Source organism: Mauremys mutica, chromosome 1 (genome assembly GCF_020497125.1).
Source record: "Mauremys mutica isolate MM-2020 ecotype Southern chromosome 1, ASM2049712v1, whole genome shotgun sequence".
In the NCBI taxonomy this organism is placed as follows: domain Eukaryota; kingdom Metazoa; phylum Chordata; order Testudines; family Geoemydidae; genus Mauremys; species Mauremys mutica.
In genome coordinates, this window is record NC_059072.1 from 29,304,596 (window position 1) to 29,322,922 (window position 18,327).

Here is an 18,327-nt window from a genome sequence, read left to right on the forward strand (position 1 = left end):
TTTCAAACTATAAGCTGCATTTGCACATGGAAGCACCTCTCTCCAAGTTCTACTGTACAATATTTCACTACTATAAAAACCTATTGTTAAGGTGTTTAACATCTACTAAAAAGAGTTTCCTTCCAGTCCCTCTCTCTTCACCAATATCTATATTCTCTGCAGGTTTCACTTATGTATTAAAGATGAAAATAATGGTGTGGGCCACATTTAGTACAATTGGCTGCACTTTGGCCATCCCTCTGTTAAAGAAATTATTCCCCAAACTCTTCATTAAATTGCAATTGCATTAAGGGAGAAATAACCTCAACAGAACAATATCAAGACATAAAGTTTGATATCAAACATATGGAAATAGAGGTACAGGAGACCAAACAACCTATACTCTGCCCTTGTACCCGCACCCACCCTCAGCCCAAATTAATATGAACCATCCATCTAAACAGATACACCTTCAGCATTAAAATGAGCCACCCACCCTAATATGCTGTCCTTCAATATATATTAAGTAGGGCTGTCGATTAATGACAGTTAACTCAAAAAAATTAATTGCGATTAATCGCAGCTTTACTCACATTGTTAAATGATAGAATACTAATTGAAATTTATTAAATATTTTTGGATGTTTTTCTACATTTTCAAATATATTTTGTTTTCAAATACAACACAAAATACAAAGTGTACACTGCTCACTTAATATTATTTGTATTACAAATATTTGTACTGTAAAAATGATAAACATAAAAAATAGTATTTTTCAATTCATTTCATCCAAGTACAATCTCTATCATGAAAGTGCAACTTACAAATGTAAATTTTTTTTGTTACATAACTGCACTCAAAAACAAAACAATGCAAAACTTTAAAGCCTACTAGTCCACTCAGTCCTACTTCTCATTCAGCCAATCGCTAAGACAAAAAAGTTTGTTTACATTTATGGGAGATAATGCTGCCAACTTCTTATTTACAGTGTCACCAGAAAGTGAGAACAGGCATTTGCATGACACTTTTGTAGCTGGCATTGCAAGGTATTTATGTGCCAGATATGCAAAACATTCGTATGCCCCTTCATGCTTCGGCCATGATGAAGCTTGTTTAAAAAATAATGTGTTTGTGACAGAACTCCTTGGGGGAGAATTGTATGTCTCCGACTCTATTTTACTGCCATATATTTCATGTGATGATAGTCTCAGATGATGACTCAACACATGGTGTTCATTTTAAGAACACTTTCGCTGCAGATTTGCCAAAACGCAAAAAAGATAGCAATGTGAGATTTCTAAAGATAGCTACACCACTCAACCCAAGGTTTAAGAATCTGAAGTGCCTTCCAAAATCTGAGAGGGACAAAGTGTGGAGGATGCTTTCAGAAGTCTTAAAAGAGCAACACTCCGATGTGAAAACTACAGAACCAAAACCACCAAAAAAAAGAAAATCAGTCTTCTGCTGGTGGCATCTGACTCAGATGATGAAAATGAACATGTGTTGGTCTGCACTGCTTTGGACTGTTTTCCCTGTCATCAGCATGAACGCTTATCCTCTGGAATGGTGGTTGAAGCATGAAGGGATATACGAATCTTTTAGCGCATCTGGCATGTAAATATCTTGCGACGCCAGCTACAACAGTGTCATGCAAGCGCCTGTTCTCACTTTCAAGTGACATTTTGAACTAGACATGGGCAGCATTATCGCCTGAAAATATAAACAAACTTGTTTGTCTGATCGATTGGCTGAACAAGAAATAGGACTGAGTGGACTTGTAGGCTCTAAAGTTGTATATTGTTTTATTTTTGAATGCAGGTTTTTTTTGTATGTAATTCTATATTTGTAAGTTCAACTTTCATGATAAAGAGATTGTACTATGGCACTTGTATTGGGTGAATTGAAAAATACTATTTCTTTTGTTTTTTACAGTGCAAATATTTGTAATCAGAAATAAATATAAAGTGAGCACTGTAAAATTAGTATTCTGTGTTGTAAATGAAATCAATATATTTGAAAATGTAGAAAACATCCACAAATATTTAAATAAATGATTTCTATTATTGTTTAATCGTGATTAATTTTTTTAATCGCTTGACGGCCCTAATATTAACTATAATATATCTCCATAACAAATCTGATTGCTTATTTTCACTGTCTTTACAACTCCTTGAGCATTGAGCTTCAGAATTAGAAAGTGGCAGCAACTGCAAGATGAGAATGGGAGAGGTTATATTTTCTATATTACTCCTGAAAACAGGGATGAGGCTAAAGGAAACAATTTTTTAAATCAATTAAATGAATAACATGGGGTTTAAGAGAACATAGAAGGAAGAGGTATTGGCTCTGTGAGAGGAAATATTGTTTCTAAAAAAGCATAGTTGGTTTCATTTGCAGGTCAGCAGACTCTAGAAGAGTTAACTCTCCCCCATCCTCCCCACTACACTAATGTAATTACTACCAACTTTGGTCTTCTACTTTTCACAGTAAGGAAACTGAATTTTGCCTTGCAAAATGAAGCATTGCCCTTTTAACCCATAAATAGTTGCACCAATGCATTACAAGGATTTAAGTTCATTGAGGAATTGAAGTCTCTACCAAGATGTTTTTCTTCATATGGTAAGCGATTTAACTTCCCCCCCCCCCGAACAGTTTAAGAAATCTGGAAGCAAAATAATTATTTTGAAAAATAATTTTAAAATAAGGTAAATTTATAATGTTATTTACCTGAAGCTTTGCTAGCTGTGCTGTGCGAGACACTATTTTGTTGTATGGATCAACAATTTTGGCTCTTATTCTATTAAGAAAGGAAATACTTTTTAGAAATGTAATACAGTGGAAAAGTTCAAAATTGATAAATACTTTTCATCGCATAATCAATGACATACCTGTCAACTGTACTTTGTAGAGCACTAATTCTAGTCTGCATCATTTGAAGGACACCTGTAAAAAGAAAGGCATTTTACGTACAGTCGATCAGAGCACAACTCATCTGACATAAAGTTGTAATTTTCCCACTTCCAATACATCTTTTTATATAAAGTGAAACATTATATATTTAGAAATACACTGTACAGATCATAAGTCAACTAGTAGGTTATTTAAATGTATTAATCTACTATACACAATTTAGGACCAGATCCTGAAGCTTTTTAGTCAAGAGTAAGTCCTAAGAAAATCAGTGGGACTACTCATGGAGTATAATGTAGTTTCCTTTAGTTGAAGGTACACATTACTCCTGGGGGAATTCTGCACATCTGCAGACGCGCATAATTCATCTGTCTCGCATAATTTTGTATTTTCCTGCATAAAAAATATTTTGCCTAAGAAGTGCTGCAGTTCAGCCTTTTGCCCACCAGAGGTTACTGTGGCACCAGTTGTGTTCATGCCAGCTGTTCTTGTGCCACAGCAACCTCTGGTGGGCAAAAGGCAGAACTGCAGCACTTCTTAGACAAAATCAGCAAAGAGTCCTGTGGCACCTTATAGACTAACAGACGTATTGGACCATGAGCTTTCGTGGGTGAATATCCACTTCGTCGGATGCATGCGTCACGGCTACCCCTCTGATACTTAAACAAAATATTTTTAATGAGGGAAAATACAAAGTTCTGTGCCCAGTGGTGCAGAATTCCCACAGGAGGAGAAGTTCATCACAGCACCTGCCCACAGAGCCAGGTTAGGACAAAGTGGGGCACACAGGGCTGCTCGGGGGGGGGGGGGGGAAGGTGTCACAGACTGGGGTTCAGAATTGCTAGTGGGGAGACAGACTGGAGCATGGGCTCAGGAGCTAGTGGGGTGACAGCGATGAGCCTGGGGTTGAGGGAGGGAGGCAACAGAGACCCAGGGGGATGAGGGGTGCCGGAACAGGGGCAAAAGTGCCCAACTAAATGGGAGAGGCTTGGGGTCAGCCAGGGTCTGAAAGAGGGAGGCTTCCCAACACTCTAACAATCTCACAGACCCCCCCAAGAAAAACCTCCCACCCACGCCCAACACCCTCCAAGTTTTCTCTTAGGCTCTTTCCCTCTCCCTCATCTTTTCCATTACCCCTGACTCCCCCAAGCCTGTGCACTGCTTCTGACAGGTGCAGGAAATATAGTTCTGTATTGTAATTTAAATAAATTACACTAAGTTCTGTATAAATATGCCTCATAAGGAATCTATTTGTCAAAAAAACAAATTACCAGAACCTTATACCAGGAGTAACACATCCACAATTAGTCATTTCGGTCTGTGGTTCAAGAACACCCTTGGATTCTTGCTAATACTAAGCTCTCAATAGCTACATCAGCAAGTAAGGCTCTTTCACCTTCGGTTGGCTAGAGGAGACTCCATCCCATCCCAACAGGTGATGACCTGGCCTCAGAAGTGTAGTCATATTGCTTAATACACTGCTGGAAGGTGCTCTGATACTACGGTGATAAGTGCAGTACAAGAATCTATATAGAACACGGTGCTATTCGATGTGAGTAAGGCTATTTCCATCTGAACCTGACTGAATTTCAAATTATAAATCCTTCAAGACATGAAACCATAAAGGGCAAAATAAGTTTATTGACGCTTTAAAGTAACAACAGCTTCAAACAACAAAGAAAGAAGTTATATCCACGGCACCATGACTCAACATATTTCCAGTTCTGAACAAAATCAGCATTTATAGTCTGCTGCACTCCAAGAACACAGTTTGATGCCCAGCACGGCTATTCAGATAACACAGTTAGAACACAACTGAGGGAGTCCGGGTTTTTGAACTTGTCATGCTTACCATACAGATTTGCCATGTAACCAATACGCATGTTTGAGCAATTGTAAGAGACAAGACACGTACAAAGGCAGAACTCACTGGGCATTGGCAAAACTACAGACAACCTGCAAAAATCATTAATTCAGAGAAGCCAATGCATAAGAGGAACTGAAAATCCAATCAAACAAGAACAAAGAACTGAAACATAAATGCCCATGTTCAGGTTGCTTTAGTTAAGAGTAAGTCAACAATACCACTATAAGCTCCTTTTAAGTTGGCTACGGAAATTACCAGAAAAAGGAAAAATACATCCCTGTGTGGACTATCATGTTAGCTGTTTCTTTTAAGAGGGCAAGTAAAAAATTCTTGTTTGCTGATGTGTATTTTATATCCTCTTCAAAACAAAAGATTATAGAATCATTTAGCAGCAGGACATTAATCCTCAGGGGTTTTTTTTGGGGGGGGGGGGGAATATTTTTAGTGTCAGGGCGGATATAAAGCAGGACACTTTTTGTCCTGAGGGCCACATATGGGAATAGAAATTGTATAGCGGGCCGTGAATGCTCACAAAATTGGGGTTGGGCTGCAGCAGGGGGTGAGGGCTCCAGTTGGGGGTACAGACTCCAGGGTGGGCCAGAAATGAGTTCAGGGTGTGGTAGAGGGCTCCGGGGTGGGGATTCCAGCTAGCGGTGTGGACTCTGGGGTGGGGCTGGGGATGAGAGGTTTGGGGTGCAGAACCAGGGCCGCCCAGGGGGGCGCAAGTGGGGCAATTTGCCCCATGCCCCAGGCTCTGCAGGGGCCCCCACAAGAGTTTTTTGGGGCCCCTGGAGCAGGGTCCTTCACTCACTCTGGGGGCATCGGAAAACTCTTGTGGGGCCCATGCCCCTGGAGCTTCTTCCGCTCCAGGTCTTCAGCGGCGGGGGGTTCCTTCCACTCCGGGGTGGAAGGAACCCCCGCCGCCGAATTACCGCTGAAGACCCGGCACTTTGGCGGCGGGTCCCGCTTCGGCAGTAATTCGGCGGCAGGGGGCCCCCCGCCGCGGGTCTTCGGGGCACTTCAGCAGTGGGTCCCGGAGCGGAAGGACCCCCCGCCGCCGAATTACTGCCGAAGTGGGGGCCCCCCCACCGCCGAGCACAGACCCCCTGAATCCTCTGGGCAGTCCTGTGCAGGACGGTGCACCAGGCTGGAATCAAGGGGCTTTGAGGGTGGGAGGGGGATCAGGGCTGCGGCAGAGGTTGGGGCACAGGGGGAGACTCAGGGGTGCAGGCTCTGGGCAACACTTACAAGCAGCTCCTGGAAGCAGCGGCATGTCCCTTCTTCAGTTCCTATATGGAGGCGTAGCCAGGCAGCTCTGTGCACTGCCCCATCTGCAGGCACCGCCCCATCGCAGGCACCGCCCCTGAAGCTCCCATTGGCCACAGTTCCCAGCCAGTGGGAGCTGCCAGGGCGGCACCTGGGGCAGGGGAAGTGTGCAGAGCAGAGCCCCCTAGCTGTCCCTATGCATAGGAGCTGGAGAGGAGCCATGCCACTGCTTCCGGGAGCTGCATGGAGTGCCCCCCAACCCTGCTCTCCAGCTGGAGTGCTGGAGCGGGGCAAACCCCAGACTCTGTTCCCCAGCAGGAGCTCGAGGGCTGGATTAAAATGGCTGGCAGGCCAGATCCAGCCTGTGGGACGTACTTTGCCCACCCCAATCTAGATCGTACAGTATAAACTTCCACCAGAGACCAGACTACCTTTATATCATAGAAGATGAGAGGCTCTGAGAGTACATGACAGTCATCAAGTTCAAGCACTGAAAGTTCAAATCCAGGGTAGAAGTTAAACAACAGGCATAATGCTCCAATCTGCCTCTAACAAAGGGGCATTTTTATTTTGGAGAAACTTAATCTGAGCATGGCAGAATACTGTATCCAGAAGGCACTGAAACAATTGGTTGTTGTAGTTTTAGAAAATAAACGACAAAAGCAAATGCTTGCTGGGAAGGAGGGTAGTAAGGGGTGGAAGAGTAGATGGGAATAGGAGAAGAGGTTGCAGGGAGAGGGGAAGGATCACATGGAGAACAGGGCCAGGGCACGTGTCTGTCCAACATTCCCCTCCCATGTGTGTCCATGCATCACTATTTGGGGGGCCCCAGTCCATCTACAAGGGTGTGACCCCATATATCCATGCCCCCCTCATGTGAGCCAGGTTCTGGAGGGGGCTTCTCTACCTGGGGGGGTCTGACCCTTCTCCTTACACCCTCCATGTGAGCTGAGGTTCCCTGCCACCTACACATGTCTGAGCCCTGCTCCCTGACCAAGGATGCCAAATTCTGGGAGACCAACTGCTCATCTACAGGAGCGTGATCCTTCATCCCTGGCACCCCATGTGAGCCAAGGTCTGGGAAAGCCCTGCCCCACTAGGTGGGGAACTTGGAACAGGCATACTCAGAGCATACACCAACAACACACTGCTGAGACTGGGGTGACGAGAAGGGGAAAGGTTTGCTTGACACTCTCCAGCACTGGGGAGGGAGATGGCAACATCCACTGACAGGAATGGAGCAGTTGACATGATCTGAAACAATCGCTTTGAGACATGTAACAGAATGGACAATGACAGACTCCTGAAAAAAGTTTTTTATGCAAGCTGACACTCAGAAAATGCAGGTGTGGTCAACAAAAACACTTCAAAAATACCCATAAGCAGAATCTCACCTCATGAAACATAAATATTGATAACTTTAAAGACACAGCCACAGATAGATCTGAACAGAGAGCAACTGCCAATAAAGGTTGAAAACACTTTGAGGAAGGCAGAGGTGAAAAAATGACCAAAAAAGGAACAAGCATTATGCCAGCTCTTTACTGGGAGCCTGCACATTCCTGTGTTGACATCTGTTCACAATTTTGCTCCTCATGGATCGGACTATACAGCCACATTGAGAACATACCTAATGCCATGACATCATCATCAGATCGGATAGCCATACATTCTCTTAGTATTAGAGGGGTAGCCATGTTAGTCTGTATCCACAAAAACAAGAAGGAGTCCGGTGGCACCTTAAAGACTAAGACTTATTTGGGCAAAAGCTTTTGTGGGTAAAACAACTCACTTCTTCAGATGCATGGAGTGAAAATTACAGATACAGGCATAAATATATATTGGCACATGCAGAGAAGGAAGTTTCCTTACAAGTGGCGAACCAATGTTGAAGGCCAATTTAGTCAGGGTGGATGTAGTCCACGCCCAATAATTGATGAGTAGGTGTCAATAGCAAGAGAGGGAAAATTGCTTTTGTAGTGAGCCAACCACTCCAAGTCCCTATTCAAGCCCAAATTGATGGTGTCAAGTTTGCATCTCAGGCTATATAACCAAGGTAACATGTGACCTTCCACTAAGCTGCTGTCTGCGATGTGTGTATATAGAAGAATAGGGCAGGAGACAGCAAGGAGCAGCTTCTTACATGTTAATGGCTTCTACAGTGCCATCTAACGGCTTAACAGGATGGGAAGGGGAGAGGGGCCAGGGAATGGTGGCGGTGGGGGTACATGTTGCAAAGAATAGTGGGGCAGGAGATAGAGAAAGAAGACTGGTGTATGTCTCTCTCTCATATGGTTAGAGTTACTTTAACAACCATGTAATAAAACTGTCAAGATTTTAGGACAAACCATGGATGAGATTTGTCTCACCGGACACGTTAGCAACTACACAATGAAAACATTTCAAAGGACAACAATTACCCCATTCTACTGTAACAAAATGTAGAAGGGTGGAAGGAAGGGGACGGAGCACTTAAGGAATCACACTGCTTAGTGGTTTGAGAATTGGCCTGCTAAACCCAGACTTGTGAGTTCAATCCTTGAGAGGGCCATTTAGGGATCTGGGGAAAACAAACACACACACCCTGTCAGGGACAATACTAGGTCCTGCTAATGAAGGCAGGGGACTGGACTTGATAACCTTTCAAGGTCTCTTCCAGCTCTATGAAATAAGTATATCTCCATATAATTTTTTTTTATTGTTTAACTCTGTCTCCTAGCGGAAAGACCACAAACTAGGACTATTCCTAGCTCTGTTACCAGTCTGCTGGGTGACCCTGGGCAAGTCATGTCACCCTCTGTGCCTCAGTTTTCCCGACTGTAAAATTGGGATAATGATGTAAAGTTCTTGAAATCTATTGATGAAAAGCACTATATAAAAGCTAAGTCTTCCGATTATTACCTAGCCTCAGTAGCACATTAGCTATAAATCTAGGTGAGAACATTAACTGTCTAAAGGACAATTAATTGCTACCAACAAGTATTTCTCTTTCTGCTTAAAAAAAATAAAAAGTGAGGAAATTAAATTGCAAAAGATTTGTTAACGCAGAGTTAAACAGTGATAGCCTGTGCCCCTTCAGAGTTCAGCAAAACTCATGCTTTTGAACCACAAAATACACAATTAAGGTAAATATTCATGTAATCTTAACTCTCCCCTCTTAGAGTGATACCCCAGTATGCCCATAACACATCTTCCAACTCTACCTTTTCACTGTAATGGACAGGTGCTGCCTGCACCTGCCTTATGCTCAGACACTCAAAACCACACTTGGAAAAAAAAAATGTACAACCCCATCATGGTTGCACATAGGGTGCCACCTAAATCTATACTTTCCCTAGCTCTCATATCCCACCTCACAACTTCCAATACCCATGGCCAAAAGACCCTAGTGCTCTGCCACTGACACAGCCTACAGAATTCTGTACTGAAATGATGCAGACTGGAACCTCAAGGTACACATGCACCTATCCTTTGATACATATGCAGGGATTCAGATCTCCTCTTATCACAATCACAGCTCCCCCCAAACTGCTCCAACTTATTCCTCCACCATTTATTACACCTACACCTATCACAGTGAATGCCGCTGAAGTGCATGCAGATCATTCCCAGTGGCCAATGCCAGTTCGGGGAAAACAGATTTAAAGTTGTGTGGGCATTTACTCTGAATTTCCTGGTTTCCAGAGTTCAGCAAAATTCAAACTTCTGAAAGGGCACAAGCGATCACTGGACAATCTTAACTCTGCATTAACAAAGGTTTTTTCCCCATTTAATATATAGAATAGAGGACATGTGATTTCCAACTCACATGAGGAAGATGACTATGGAATGTATAATGGAAAGTTGGTTAAAAAGGCTAGGCTTTCTGGCTTCTGCAGGAACAATGGTAGCAGGGCAGTGCAACAGCAATTAAAACGATCCCACAATACCACTACTAATATTAAGTGGTCTCCTTACAATAGTAGAAAATTGGGATGGAAGAGGTGGGGAAAAAAAATCTTTTCCATGCATGGCGTATAATACAAGAGATGTCAAGACTTCTGGTCACATTGGGCTAAGGAATCGGTGGATGCTCTCTGGGCCAGATTAGTTTGTGGCCCATACCAGAAATGCACAGGATGTAGAAAGGGTAAATGATTTTTAAGAGATTTCTGTTCTACAGGAGAGAGAATAGGGGGATCGTTAAGGTTGGCTTTTTGAATGAGTAAGGAGATATTTCACTCTTATGCATTTAAAAGAGTCTGCAGGCTGTGAGGATATTTGAATATTGCCATAATCTCAGACTGTCAGATTCCCTCATACACACATGCTGATTTTCTTGGATGGATATCAATTTTTCATGTTAAGTAGCAACTTATACATTAAGTATTTTTTACTCTATGAATATTGTCAATGTGGAAGATAAATGGTGTGCAGACCATGTCATCATTTTGGATGAAGGGCAGACTTAAGGCTGTTTTGTGGAACTGTAACTCTATCAAATACTAGAAAGTTTAGAAATATAGAGTTATTTGTTTTTAGTGTAACTTTACCTTTGAATTCCTGGCTCTCTCACCTTTTAAACAACATTAGTCTATTAAAGTTTTCTTCTTAAAAAAGGTATTTGCAACCCTAACTCCACCTTACATGTTTTTATTCAGGAATTTACTGTTTTGTGGCATAGGAAAAAAAAAGACCTCAGTGTTATGTTAGTGTATTTGCTTGGAAGCTGTGAGGTGGCCACATTAAGCCTTTCAGTTTTTGCATGGCTAAAAATTTCTCTCCCCGCACTAGCTCAAATCCAGTCCACTCCATCGAACCATACCACTTGCCAAGCTGCAAATTGTTTCCTAGGTTTTATCATCCATGTGCTCCGGAAAGTAGCAGAGCTAGGATACAAAGAAAAGTGTAGGAAAAAACAAACAAAAATTAAAAAACAGACATGGAGAGGTTCACAGTCTTGCCGAAATGAATTTCCATGGGATGTAATGTGATCCAGACTAGAGTATAGGGAATGACAGTCAAGATTCTACTCTGATAAAGACTTGCTGTAATGCCTTGGACAAATCATTCAACTTTTGTGGACAATGATTTACTTCCCTACCTTACAGGGAGACCATTAGGCATAACTAATTTTTGCACAGCTCTCCGAGATCAGTGGACAAAAACCACAAGGCTTAATTATTAAGGTTATACAGAGTAGAAGAGCTGAGAATAGAATTTAGAAGCTTCTGGCTTTTAGCTCTCTGCTTAGTCCACTAGTCTATAGTGCCTCTATGCAGTGCCTTTCACCTATACCAGAGCTTATTAGAATATCCCCAGGATATCTTTCAGGCTAGGCTTTCTTCATGTGATCCAAAGCAGCTACTGCAATTCATGGAGAGAAATTATATTGTTAAAGATTTTAATTCTATAATGAAATCTAGATTGAATAATTAAGAATAACCACAAGAATCAGTTCTCATTAAGACCAATTAAAATTAAACAAATTTGAAGTCCCTAGGCCAAGCCACTCTCCAGACTGACAAAGATTTTTTTAACTGTTTAAAATTGAAGTACTTTACTAGCATCCCTCAAATATGCTGTATAATCCCAACCCCGACAAAGACCAAAAAGCCCCATCTTTTTTTTAAAAAGGTCTCTATGTAGATGGAGGAGCAAACTTAAATTTCAGGTGGATTGACTGATAAAAGTTTTATTTCATTGGGGAGGAGGAGGTGGTGAAATGTTTAAAAAAAAAAGTAAAACCTTAACTTTGGGAATTTAAGGTTTCTACCTTTAAAAAATGTTAAATCAGAATTTGCTCTCCACTCCCATTACCCAAGTATCTGGCCCCATTTTGGTGTCTTAATATCTACATCCTATGAATCTATACCTAAGGCACCCCTCCACACGACCACTCAGGTTAGACACCCAAGTGGGTACCAATTCAGTGCCCAGGGAGCAGGAGGATGTGCAGTTTTGGGAATACTGACATGCAAGAGCTAATGCACAATTTCTCACTGAATGAGCTGCTGGGGTGGGGTGGGGGAAATAAATTAGAACCATCTTTATTAACACAATTCCAGTGAAACAGTTAAAGAGAGCAGCATATAGTACTATAAAGAAGGATGCAATTGCAATTATTGGTTATAGTTTGTAAGATAGGCATTGAATTCAAAAGAAGGCAGCATGAACAACGGGTTAGAGCACAAGACTGGAGTTGGGCAACCCAAACTCTGATGCCAGTTTTGAAACAGACACACTGTATGACTCGAACAAGTAATTTAACCTCTTCGTACTTTATTTTCATGAGTTTCAAAATGTGGGTGACTTACCATGTATACTGAATAGGCGTGGTTCAAGGCTGAATTAATGTTTAAAGAACTTTGCCATCGTAGAGCGAAGTCTCCAAGCAAGTTCTATTGTTAAGACTTCCCAATAAGTGTAGAGTGCCTTCAAAACCAAGCGTGGTTTTAGGGCATTTAAGTTCAACTGGGCACAAATTGCTACTGGGTGAGGAATTTGACTGGGGGATGTTTATCAGTCCATTAATCAGACTATCAGCACTTGCCTACTTCAGTCATTTGAATGTGGAGTACAAACCATCTTCCTAAGCATTCATTTGCCTGGCAATTTAGAAAACACTAGCATTTTAAGGGTTGACACTGCTGAGCTGAGGAGAAGTGTTTAGCAATTTTGATACATAAGTCTGACAACTCATTTTTCTTCTTTTTTGGCAGAGACATTTCTCTGCTTGGCTGGCTGGCTGTAACACAGTAACTTTTGAACACCACATCAGTTTAAATCCAAAATTTCAAGGAATGTTCTCGGCATCAGAGGCCAGAGCCCTTTTGATTTAGCTGAAAATTAGAAAACCAGAAGAGGAAAAGGGGGAACCCAAATCCCCTGGCATCCGGTTAGCACATTCATCAACTTTAACCAAGTCTATAATTGTTGAACTGGTTGAAAGCCTGTACTGAGAAAGTAGCTATCATTGGTTTGCAGTCAAACTGGGAGGTCATATCTATGTGGGGTCCTGCAGGGATCAGTCCAGGGTCTTGTACCTTTCAATATTTGCATTACATGTCTTGGATAAGGGAGTGGAGAGTACGCTCATAAAATATGCAGATGCCACCAAGCAAGACTGTTAGGAAGAAATTAGCAAGACTGTAAGGGCTAATGCAGTGGTTCTCCAACTTTTGTGTTGCTGACCCCTTTTATATAGGAAACCTCTGCATGTGACCCCCCTTCTAAATTAAATACACCTTTTTATATATTTAACACCATTATAAATACTGGAGGCAAAGCAGGGTTTGGGGTGGAGGCTGACAGCTCGTGACCCCCATGTAATATCCTGACCCCAGTTTGAGAACCCCTGGGCTAATGGGACCCAAAATGTAATCTTAAAGTAAGTGAGATTCTGAAACCTTATATCTATTTTGAAAAACCACATAATGACCGGTTTTTCATACAGACATGCTGATCAAAAAGTCCTAATTTGGGAACTATCAACTGGTATTATACCAGACTCCAATCAGTGGAGTCAAAAAATCTGTATTTAATTTTGCAGCCTCTTACTACAAAAAGGAAGTGATGCAACTAAGACCACAAAATAACTACTTTGTTCTTTATTTGTAGGTTAAATGACATTAGAAACATGTTCCACCATTCACAAAGCTGGTATTCATGGCAACATGTCACTGTATGGTGTTAGTTGATAGACTGGAGGCTTCTGTATGAAATTTTAAAACAGTGTGAGTTTTCAAGATACTTACAGAAACTTGATTGCATTATTTAAGTTGCTTAGAACATTCCTTCCATTAACAAATCTTTCTATAGCGTAATTACGTTAAAAAAAGTATTAATAAAATACTCTTCTTACAGCTCCATCTGCTGACATTAAAGAAAACTGCCATAAGTTAATAAAGTAAGACCTCTGTCCGGTAACGTTACTACTCAACAGTCTGATGTCACCTTAACTATGAAGTTATTAACAGTGTCTCCATTATGCTAAAAACTAACCAGCATAAAATGGATTTATACCTTCCAGAGATCCAATTCCAGTTGCTTGTGCCAATAAGTCCTCATGTCTTGCAACTACCTGAAAAATTAGACCACCAATCATTATTTGCAAGGCTAATTCCAAAAATACAAACTCAGATTTTCTTTAAGCATATATCCATGAGTGGGCTTAGAAGAGAAAAGTGATTCTTAGGGTAGGAAGAATCCCTGAGTGATAAGGGACCTCTCTATTTTTCCCCACTTGCTTTACAGACAAACCCCTCTACCTTGTAAACTCATTTGTATCCATAATAAATTTTAAATCAGATGAGACTCTTCACAGTCAGCACCAAAGTGATATAGTTTATGCTTTAAGGACACAAACATTTTATTTTAATAATACAAACTTTTTATTTATTCAATTATTTTTTTCTGAATTAATGTTCAGCACCTGGTCTAGCCAGGCAGATTACAGCCGATTATGTTTAAATTTACCCACCATCCAGTGATTAACCTTAGCCCTTGCCTTCTTCACATATTTAACTAAATCCTGGATTTTTCTAAACCCAGAATGCCAGTTGTGTCAAAATATGAGATGTGGAAAAACATTTACAAGGGATAAATTGAGAAAAATTATATAGTTGGGACATGAACAAAACATTTACACAAGTCTCTAGAAGAGAGAAACTTCTAACTAGCCCACAGTGTCACCACCCCCTGTAAAGTATTTCCAGTTAATTCTATATTTAGGACAATCATCCTCTTAGATATGCACAGTAGATCTGAAACTCTGCTCTCCTTACATGAATGTTCTTCTATTGGTGTCAAAGGATGTTCCACACAAGGAGGGAGATCTTTTATGAAGCTCTGAGAAAAGTGCACTGCTGTTCTATCACTTCTGCTAACAAACACTAATAGTATGAAAATGCGATTCCTATAAGGAAAATCCCAGATTTACAGGTGTATTCTACACCTGACAGATATCCATAGGGCCCTACCAAATTCATGGCCGTGAAAAATACATCACAAACTGTGTAACCTGATCTCTCCTCCCCTCGATATCTGACAATTGTAAGGGAGGGGCACGACTGGCGACATCCAGCCAAGGGTGCTACCCAGCTCTGAAGGCAGCGCCCCCACCAGCAGCAGCGCAGAAGTAAGAGTGGCAAATCCTGCGACCCCCCCACAACCTCTTTTTGGGTAGGGACCCCAACAGTTACAACACTGTGAAATTTCAGATGTAAACATCTGAAACCATGAAATTGACTATTTTAAAAATCCTCTGACTGCAAAATTGACCAAAACAGACCATGAATTTAGTAGGGCCCTAGATATAGATGCACTAGGGTTGGGAATGGCACTGGTTATGCAAACAAACAAAGAACTACACCCCTTACATTTATAATTTTAGCTTTCTATTTATTACATTGTTTGCTAACTGCAACAATTACTGAATATTTCGTATCATCCATTAGTACACAGTCTCTCTGTGTAGTTATTTTACACATAATCCCCACTTTAAGAAGCTCAGACTCTATCTCAAAGTACCAAATAATCACTGTATCAGTTACTTGATCACTCAATAATGTAAATTTAGATTTGCCTTATGTTTGTAACAGGTAACTTTTTAAAAACTGGTTCCCAGTGAAAATGTCAGAAAGCAGAAGAGAGGAGGAACTGCATCCAACAAGCACTGTGGTTAACATTCTTGAAAGACACACACTAGGTATGGGTAGGTAGCCCGTGGAAATGGGCCTCCCAGCCCAGGTTAAGAGACTCAGGCTCGTGCTAGCGCTCTAAAAACAGCTGTAGACACTGCTTTGAAATTGCAGCTCAGACTCTGAAGACTAGGGAGGCAACTTGAAATGCTGCATATACAGTTATCTATAGAGCACTAGTGCAAGCCCAAGTCTGTGGGCCTGGACTGGGAGGCTTGCTGCTGTGGGCTGTGTAGGCATACCCTTAGTCACTAGTTACTGAGAATGTGGGGAAACTTTAGGAGCATGCAAGACTGAAATACTGAACTTTTAAACTATGTTTGTACATGATTGCCTGAAACAAATGACATACCTGGTACTTACTTGTAAGTGAAGCTCTTTATCCAGTTGACTGATTCCTTGAGCAAGTTTTGCTAACTGTTCAGCTATCACAGCTTGATGAATAGATTGAGAAGTATAAGTCTTTACATCAAAGTCTTCTCTTAAGAAATCAGCGTAACATTCTGAAAAATATATTTTAAGCTGTTTATTTTTCATACCACAAAAGTTACATACGTATTTAAGGATGTAAAGAACTGCAGGTATACTAGACCTACACCCCATGTTATTAGCAGGTGTGGTCTGGTTTCTAGAATATAACTGGACATTGATTTAAGGAGCAACCATTAGCAAAAAGAGCAAATTTAAAGGAGACATGCTTGATCACATCATTTTTATTGCCCATGTCCTGTTGCCTAAATCCAAAACTGGATAAAGCCACCTTTTCAGGAACGCACTACACTAAAACTATACTTCCAATTTCCTCTTCAGAATTTTGTAAGCTAAATAAGATGAAGTTTTACCCAGAGTAAAACTACTGAGAATCGCAAACAGAAAACTGACAATTGCAACTGACACCATCAAATCATATTGCAATCTTGTAAACGGATTAATTTCTATGGAATTAAATTAAAACCACCAAAAGAATTTCATTTGTGATCCACATTAGAACTAAACCAGAGACTCTAAACATTAACTATGATTACAATGATTTATTACATCTCCTAGCTGTATTCTAGCCATTATAATAAAAATTGAAGAGGAGGCATACAGACAACTCTCATAATGGGATTTTGCTTTTTAAAGAGGAGACTGCAATTCCAACATGCAATCGATCCACATAACAAGATGACACTAACATCAGCACAATTTAAATACAGAGTTCTCCCTTCTTAGAGAGAGGAAGATGTAATCAGAGGACAGACCAGGAACCTGGAATTCCTGAGCTAGCAAGCCTTGCATACAGGGACTAACAGGACGTTCAGTAAGAAGGAGCCACCTTCCGCCCCGCACAGTATATACAGCAGGATCTCGTGTGTGGAAGGGCCACTAGCAACAACACAATTCCTACTAACTTCATTTGATGCCACGATAAACCTGAAGCACAGGGACTAGAACAACTCGCAGCACGGGCAGTTACCCCCTCTTTCCAGCCAGCAGGACAGGCAGTGAGCTTGGTGCATGGGGACCTGCAGGAGCAGCAAGACAGCCACGCAAGCAGACAGGTGTGACACGGTTCCCCTGCCACCGGAGCAAACTCCTCCGCAGCCTCCGGTCCCTAGTCCGGCTGGCAAACCCAACACAGCCCGCACCACTAGCCTGGTGCCGGCCCCCTGCAGGGCCCCTCCGCTGCCCAAAGCCCTGTGTGCCCCCCGCAGAGCCCGACTGCCCGGTGCCCTCGCTTCACCTCAGACCCTCTGCTGCCCCGGTCCCCGCCGCCCCCGACTTCACTGTTACCCCGCGCCGCCTGCTCCCCCCCGGACCCGCGCCAGCCCCGCCTCACCGTCCCCCAGCAGCTCCCCGAGAGCCAGTCCCAGGGCAGGGCTACCCCCGCCGCTTCCCGCCGCGGCCTCCTCCATGCTGGCAGCTCGCGGAGCCCGAACGTCATCCAAGCGCGACCGGCGCGCGACAGCGCCAGAATGCCGCGCCCCGCGGTGTCTGTTGGCAGGGGCGGTGCCGGGGGGTGAAGGGTCAGAGGGGAAAGGTCGCGCTGGCCTGGCATGTTCCGCCCGCCTCCCGCCGCGGGTGAAGTGGCGATTGATGCTACGAGGGGCGGGAGCTGGGCCGGGAGGGGCCCGTGGAGGGATGGGGGCAGGAGAGTGGGGCGCAGTATTGGGTGCTGGGGAGAGCGGGCCTGGCATAGCTGGCTCAGCATCGTTCCCTGCGCCATTCAACCCCGTCCTCTGATTGCTCTTCCTTTTCCCGCCCCACTGTCTTCTTCCCGTGTGTCTGTCTCTCCCCCATTCCCTGTCTTTTCCTTCCCTCGCTGAGGATGTTATATAACCGGGCACTCCTATAGCTAGCTCATGACATCCTGTCTGCTGGGCACTTTGGACAAGGTTTTCTCCCAGTCTCTGTATTGACTCATTCCTGCTGGCCCAGTGACCACCATCAGCTTACCTTAGACAATACTGGGCCTCTTGTCCATAGTACCAATTAACTACCCCTGAGAGCATCCCAAAGGCCCCGTTGATCTCATTCCTCCTGATCAAAACTCCCTTAAGGCAAATCAAGACTGATATTGTAGACCTCCTAGAGAAAAGTGTGGTGGGATATGAACACTTGCTTGTGATCCTGGCCATCCCC

General features: G+C 42.6%; 1 protein-coding gene across 2 annotated transcripts in view; it reads right to left on the reverse strand.

Annotated features, from left to right (window-relative positions):
- Positions 1–17,662, reverse strand: part of COG5 (component of oligomeric golgi complex 5) — a 308,198-nt gene extending 290,536 nt beyond the window's left edge. The window contains exons 1-5 of one of the 2 annotated variants that reach the window (XM_045030137.1): positions 17,525–17,662; positions 16,066–16,205; positions 14,027–14,084; positions 2,868–2,922; positions 2,707–2,776 (exon numbers count right to left, since the gene is read on the reverse strand). In XM_045030137.1, the coding sequence (XP_044886072.1) occupies positions 2,707–2,776; positions 2,868–2,922; positions 14,027–14,084; positions 16,066–16,205; positions 17,525–17,600 (399 nt within the window). In that variant the 5' untranslated portion in view covers positions 17,601–17,662. Of the gene's footprint in view, positions 1–2,706; positions 2,777–2,867; positions 2,923–14,026; positions 14,085–16,054; positions 16,206–17,524 lie in introns of those variants that run through there. The other variant, XM_045030118.1, reaches the window with a different exon arrangement.
- Positions 17,663–18,327: the final 665 nt, after the last annotated feature.